General features: G+C 48.9%; 1 protein-coding gene and 1 long non-coding RNA gene across 3 annotated transcripts in view; both read left to right on the top strand.

Annotated features, from left to right (window-relative positions):
• Positions 1 to 554: 554 nt before the first annotated feature.
• The window catches only part of EML4 (EMAP like 4), a 149285-nt gene continuing 143309 nt past the window's right edge, over positions 555 to 6530 (top strand). Inside the window, exon 1 of the mRNA XM_032102873.1 lies at positions 555 to 931. Within this exon, the coding sequence (XP_031958764.1) occupies positions 907 to 931 (25 nt within the window). The 5' untranslated portion in view covers positions 555 to 906. The remainder of the gene's footprint in view (positions 932 to 6530) is intronic.
• LOC116441220 lies at positions 3962 to 5002 on the top strand. 2 transcript variants are annotated; one of them, XR_004238968.1, is made up of 2 exons: positions 3962 to 4161; positions 4890 to 5002. It is a non-coding gene; the product is annotated as an uncharacterized LOC116441220 (long non-coding RNA). The 2 variants fall into 2 exon arrangements; XR_004238969.1 differs by having other exon boundaries at positions 3962 to 4216.

Genomic DNA, 6530 nt, shown 5'->3' with positions numbered 1-6530 from the left:
CTGACTTGAATTTCTGGTCCTGCTTTTTTCCCCTCAGCATCAAGCACATGGCGGGAAGTTAGAGGAGACGGTCAGGAAGCCGGCTGGCTGGAAGCGCCGGGAGTGGCTTATGCCCGGCTGCAAGAAATGCGAGGGTACAGAAGTGACAGTTCCTCTGGCTTAACTTCAGTGAGGAAAAACTTCCCCGAACTAGTATGAGCGAGCATTTTGAGATTCAGCTAAGAAAATCTGTTTTGGTTGCTGGGGTGAATACTTTTAAGTCGCCCAATTAACTCTCCCACAGCCCGCCCGACAGCACAAGCTTTTGAAGGTGATCCGAGGTGCTGCTCCTGGCCAGCCCACGCCGGAGAAGGCACGCTGGCCCCGGCACTGCCGCTGCCCCGGCCGCGCCCCGCAGCGCGTTCCGTGCCCTCCGCGCTCCCCGCAGCCCCGCGCCCGCCGCTCTCGCGGGAGCCACGGCCCGCGGCGCTGGGCGCTGCCCGCCCGCCGGCGGGAGCTGCGCGGCCGGCCCGCCCGCAGGGGAAGCGGCGGCTGCCAGGGCGGGCGGAGTCGGAAGCACGACAGCACGGGGCGCTGGGGCGGCGCTGGCGGCGGGGGCGGGAGCAGCTCGGCACTCACTGCCGTGCTGGGGTCGCGGCGCAGGGACGGAGCCGGGCAGCGCCGGCCCCGCAGCAGCACCAGAAGCAGCAGCAGCGGCAGGAGGAGAAGGAGGAGGAGCAGTCGCCGGAGCCGCCTCCCGCCGCCGAGCGCGGGGAGCCGCTGGAGCCGCTGCCCCGGGCGGCTTGCGAGCGCCGGGCTGCGGCGCCGCCGCTGCCTGCCGCCGCTGCGCGGGTGAATGAACCTGTCCCGGCCGACCACGACGGCGGCTTCGCCTCGGGCTCCGGCACCAGCCTCCCCCCGTACAAGATGGACGGTTTCGCCGGGAGTTTGGGTGAGTGGCGGCGGGACGGGACGGGGCGAGGTGCGGGCAGCCCGTGGTGCGGCGGGGCCCGGGGCGCGCACCTGCGGCCGGCGGGGATGCCGGACCCGCGGGCTGGGACTGCCCGGGGCCGGCCGGGCCGGTGCGTGCGAATACCGCCCGCGGCGGGAGGGGAGGGGATGCCAGCGCGAAATCTGGTCAGCTTCAAACCATCTGTTGCGAGAGCTCCGGCTGCACTTGCCTTCTTTGTTCTTCTCTCGCCGTGGGTTTGCGCTTCCCCCAGCTAGTTGCTTGGCTTTGGGCTGATGGCTCGGCTTAGGTTGTTACGGGTTTTTTTAAATGTTATTTTGTTTTACGTCTCTCCCTTTTGCTCCGGGGCGGGAGGGACGCCGTCGGTCCGGGCGCAGCGGGCCCGGTGTCGCAGCGAGAGCCCCGGAGCGCCCCGGGAGCCGCGGGCAGCTCTACCCTGTCCCGGCTCGGGGCGGCTCCAAGGGGATCGCAGCACCCCTGGAAACTTGGGGGCGCTGGCGGCATCCGTGGGAATGCTAACGGGGCAGTCGGCGCCTTCCCGGTGTCCGAGCATCCGTCCGTGCGCCCGAGGAGCCCTCCTGCCTGCCTGGGCGGCAGGTTCCTCTGCCGGGAGCCGTGGCGTGATCGAAAATACTTACTGCTTGCTCATGTAATGTTGCCAGAAAACTGATAGGCTGCGCTCCCTCCAGTTTTGTGAAGGCTGCGGCAAATTCTCATCAGTTTCTTGAAGCAAAAATACTTCACCAGCCCAGTTTTTTACTTGTTTGGGGGACAGATTGCATGTAATACTAAGTTGTCCTGATTACAAGTGTGAACTGAAAATGTATCCAAATGTAAGAGTTGTAAACCATGTAAGTTTCTAGTTCTGCACATTATAAGACCATTGGCTTTGCAGTGCTGCCTACCTGCTGCTCTCATCGTTTGGTGCCGCTGCATCTATTGCAGGCATTTGGTGATCAAACTCACTCCATCTTTTGTAGAATAATAAATCTGTGCCTTTTAAAAATAAGATTAATAATTTTTACATCGCTCCCATAAAATCTGTAGTAACAGTGAATAGTTCTCAATTTTCTGGAAAAATTGACTCATTTAAATACTTCTGAGTGTGATCCTAACCTTTCAAGTTTTTGAAATGTCAACTCCAGCATTTTGGGCATCTGTCCAAACCAAACTGGTGCACCATAATTAACAGTATGCTTTGGTAGTTTGGCTTTTTGCCAGATATACTGTCCTTGCTCAAGTAACTGCCATGGCCATTTTAGATCTGGCGATCAGAAAGCGACACATGGAGGAATTGCACGGGTTCTGTTCCCTGTTTTCAGAGGGAAGATTGTGCCTGTGGGTGACATATGCAAATGTGGCATGGTTAATATTTATGAACCTCTTAACCCAGCAGAGGAACGAATCACCATATCAAAGCACACAGATACTGCTTTTAACTCATGCAGTATTGGCCCCGTGAGGTCGATATTTAGAAATAACTGTTTTCTGTTGGAAGTAGGAAAAACTCAGTTATGAAATAATAAAGCTTTCCTTTCTCGCGCGGAGTTTGCTCACTGAGCAGTGGCACGGGACCATCAGGTGGTCCAGCACCTTGTGCTGGAGCCGTGATGGGCTCACTGGGGCATCCCATGTGTCTTATTAAGGGGGGCTCCATCTGGACCTTTAATTTGTTTCACTGTTTGTTCAGGAAGGCACTGTGATTTTATTAGAATTTAATGAGGATTAAGCTCAGCTCAACCTTTTAAAGTGTGTATTATGATAGTCACTGCTGTTTGGCCTTTGATTTTGCTTTTGTGGCAAGCACTGGTGCTCAGAGGTTTTCTGGACTTGGGCTGAGGAGAGGGCATTCCCAGAATCTCTAGCTTTGAAGTGTGGAACTTTACGTGACTTTTTTGTTTCCAGGTTTGAATCATGCTGCTTAGTCCTCTTCTGTATTTATAATCACTTGTTGGCTGTTCGAGCTGCTAATGAGCACATAGTGTTCACAAAGATGTGTGAATTGTTCTGAGACCTTTTTTTTTTTAAACATCTCTAATTAAAATCTAATGGCTTGAATTTAATTAGCTGTCTGCTAAATGTCTTTTAGGAAGGCCGTAAATTAATGTAATTTAGAATGAAATGTAAAAATTAATTAAAATTATTGTTGGCAAAACTGTGCTATCTATGTATGTGCATGCTCAACCAGTCAAGCAAGCTTATTAGAGAGCGAGTTGTCCTTTTAATGCCTCTTGTCATTATCTGGAAGGCGAAATGTTATTACAGATTGTGCCCTCTAGCACGGGCAGAAATACCTTCTTGCATGTCTCTTGCAGTTGAAAATACTTTACGCAGCTGTTTTCTTTTGGCTTCCACATTGAAATTTTTATGAGAATAAACAGATGAAAGAAACCATTTTATATGTAATTTAGAAAATTGTTTTGGTTATTGGCTTAGTAAGTGCTTATGTAGCACTCTACTTAAGACTATAGAATTACTATATACAGTAAAAAAAATCTATATGTTATGAGTTAACTTGCACAGTTAAAATAGGTATTGGTTATTTTGATAAAGCACTGAGTTACTTCCCGTTTGCTGTGACTTCAATACCTTTAGAATATCCCAGTGGTAATTGAATCCCATTTATTGTCTCAAGTAGGACAGTCGTATCTTACATTTGGCATTTCCAACATGACGGTTGTCAGAGGGCTCAATGGATTCTGGCCATCTGCTTTTCCCGATGCATCCCTCGAAGTCAAAGAATGTGCTTCTGAATGGGAACAAGAAGTCTGTGAGCTTGGACTGGGTGTCTGGGCTCTTGCCTTGTGCCCTGGCTGAGACAGGAGCACAGCATGGGCGTCTGGCTCTGACGCTGCCAAGTTCCCTTGCCTCTCAGGGTCCTCATCAAAACAGCCTGAAGATATGCATCAGGGCAGAGAAAGCACTGCTGATTCTGCCAAAAGAGTCAAGCAGAGAGTTCTAGCAAAAGGAAAAAAAAAAGGCAAAGAAACAAAAAGGCCCGTGTGGGAAATAGTGCAGCTAAGGCTGTCAGGAAACGTTATCCTGCTTCATCCCTCGCTCCTGTCTGTTCTGCACTGCTGCCCCGTGTCTCTTCCACTCTCACACCGGCGCCTGCGGGCCCGGGTTGAGCTGGTTCAGACATGCCCGTCAGAGAGCCGGCTGCAGGACTGCAGAAGACTGACAGTTTTGCCAACAGTAATTTTGATTTTTAGGTATCATCACGGATTGTATTACTTTACTGCCTTGCTGCTTGCCCCTGCTGTTTTGGTGGGTTTCTGCCTAAATTTGTTAGCGAGTAGGAGAGGCATGACAGGTGGTGGGAGGGAAGCAGTGGGAGCAGGGGGTAGGTGGGACCAGGTGGCGCTGTGCGTAGCTGTCAGCTCTTAGGGTGACTCTGCTGTGTCGTGTCTAAGCTGGGAGATTTAGGAAGAGCCAGCCCTGACAGGCTGCCTGGGGCTGGTGAGGTGTGCTCTTGGTGGATAGTTTTCCATGGCTTTTAGCAGCTGCATCGTTCTCCCTTCTGAGAAAGCTTCTGCTAGTTGAGCTTTGTAACAATAACTCATGGTAAACAAAGATATGGAAGCATTCATCAGATTATATTTAAAAAATTGCTACAGCCTTTTCCAAGTTTGTCACTAGTGTATGATAACAACATGGAGGAAAGCATTTCAAAAGGGCTCTCTCTGTTATTGAGGTCTGTGGCAGAATAGTAACTCATAAAAAAATGGAGAAGTCTCAACTTCTCATTTCAAACTGTGGTTTCTGTGCAGCTGTGCAGGATGCCCTGAAGGTTAGAAGGAGTCTTTACTGAAGGATTCTCTATGGCTGAAGATATTTTCACAGAGAAGTTAAAATCACTTTTGTCTTGAAGTCTCAGGCAAGCAGAATAATTTAGGATTTTTTTTAAAAGATTGTTTGAGCCGTTGCGTTTTGTTTTCAGAGAAATAGAAAGTAAAGGAAAGCTGGGATTACGAAGTGGAGACCAATGCTTTGCTCTTCTGATGTTGTTACTGGATGAAGAACTGGAGACAATAAAAGAAGCTATTTTTTTATCATTTTGTGTAGTATCTACATTTTGTTCTGTCACTGTGTATGTATTGCTATTAACTGTGGTTTATATACTAACTGCTTACTGGAGGGGTGACGTGGAGGTAAGTTCATACCATTTTCCCCCACTTCTTGCCTTTATTGTGCAGAAGCTGTCTGTGTCAGGTGGGTTCTGAGGCAGCGTTATGAATGTGTGCTGCTTCTCAGCCCTGGAAGAGCCAGCAGTGCTTGTTGAACCTGTGGCTGTGCTAAAACCTGGTAAGGCTTCTCCAAAGCCCCTGGTGCGTGGGGGCAGAGCTGCTACAGGGCTCAGGCAGAGAGGATCTTGTGGTCACTGGTGCTGTGAGCCTGGAAAGCGTGTGTGCATCATGATTCATCTCTGGCTGGGCTTACTACCGAGAAAAATGAGTGTGTGGGGTATTTGTCATTTATTTGGGCTAGAATATTAGGTTTTATCGTTGCCCGTCTAGACTGCAGAAGTGGCCGTGGTGCTGCAACGCAATTGCTCATAGCAACAGTGAGCTCAGCCTAATTCACAGGGCTCTGCTCGTGGGATTGCTCTGTGCTATTGTCACTGTGCTGGTCTTCTTAAAAATAAAAGCTTTGGCAGGACATCATTCTCCCCTGCCTGAAAAGGATGGCCTTGGCTGGTGCCAGGGGAGAGTAAACTCCAGCAGCAAGGAGGGAACAGGCTGTTTGCTTTAGAAACTTGGTGGTGGCGGCTCACCTTTTGCTGAAGAGATCTTTAGTTCATGTGCAGTGAGAAGGAACCCTTTGCTCTCTAGCCAGCTGAAAAGCAAAGGATTTTGTATTTAAAAAAACAGTCCTATTTTTGCACAGAGCAATTGGCAATATTTGCCTTCCTTGTTAGTAACACTCACTTTTACAAACAGCAACAAAAAAGAAACAGTATCTCTAACACAGTAGTCTATTAGAACTCCTCTCCTAGAACTTCTCTTTCCTTTAGAAAGGCTTTTCGTGCTTGGGATCCTAACAATAATTTCTGGCCTTACAGTGTGTTTTTCTTACTCTCCAACTGAATACTTCTGATATGGCAGTAGAGTTATCTGACAGGATTGTCTCTTGCCTGAAGAACCTACTCTGAAAGGATTTTTTCCTTCTATGCTTTATATCATAAAGTATGTAAGAGGGAAAAGTTGATCAAGAACAGTGTTCCTAGAAATTCTCTGAAGCAGCATTTTGTTCTGTAAGCAGCGTTGTTATTAATCATGTTGTTAGTAAGTACAGGGTGATCTGCATGTCACTCCTTGCTCTTCAGAGTTGCTTCCCTTCCTGGTGTGGTTTGTATAAATTACTGAGGTTTATTTTTCCCTTCCCTCTTTAAGTTCTTGCTAAACCTAATCCTTAATGAATGTGATTGTAAGGCCAAGAATGTTGTTGCTGTTTTACCCACACATAATGTAATGGGAAGGGTGTTAGAGGATAATTAATTTTATAGCACATGGCATGTATGATGACAGTGCAATACTCAACACCAGCAGAGTGACTGCTCTTGCTGGTGTTGAGTATTTCT

The sequence above is a fragment of the Corvus moneduloides genome, chromosome 3 (genome assembly GCF_009650955.1).
Source record: "Corvus moneduloides isolate bCorMon1 chromosome 3, bCorMon1.pri, whole genome shotgun sequence".
NCBI classification, from domain to species: domain Eukaryota; kingdom Metazoa; phylum Chordata; class Aves; order Passeriformes; family Corvidae; genus Corvus; species Corvus moneduloides.
This window is presented reverse-complemented; position numbering and strand designations above follow the sequence as displayed.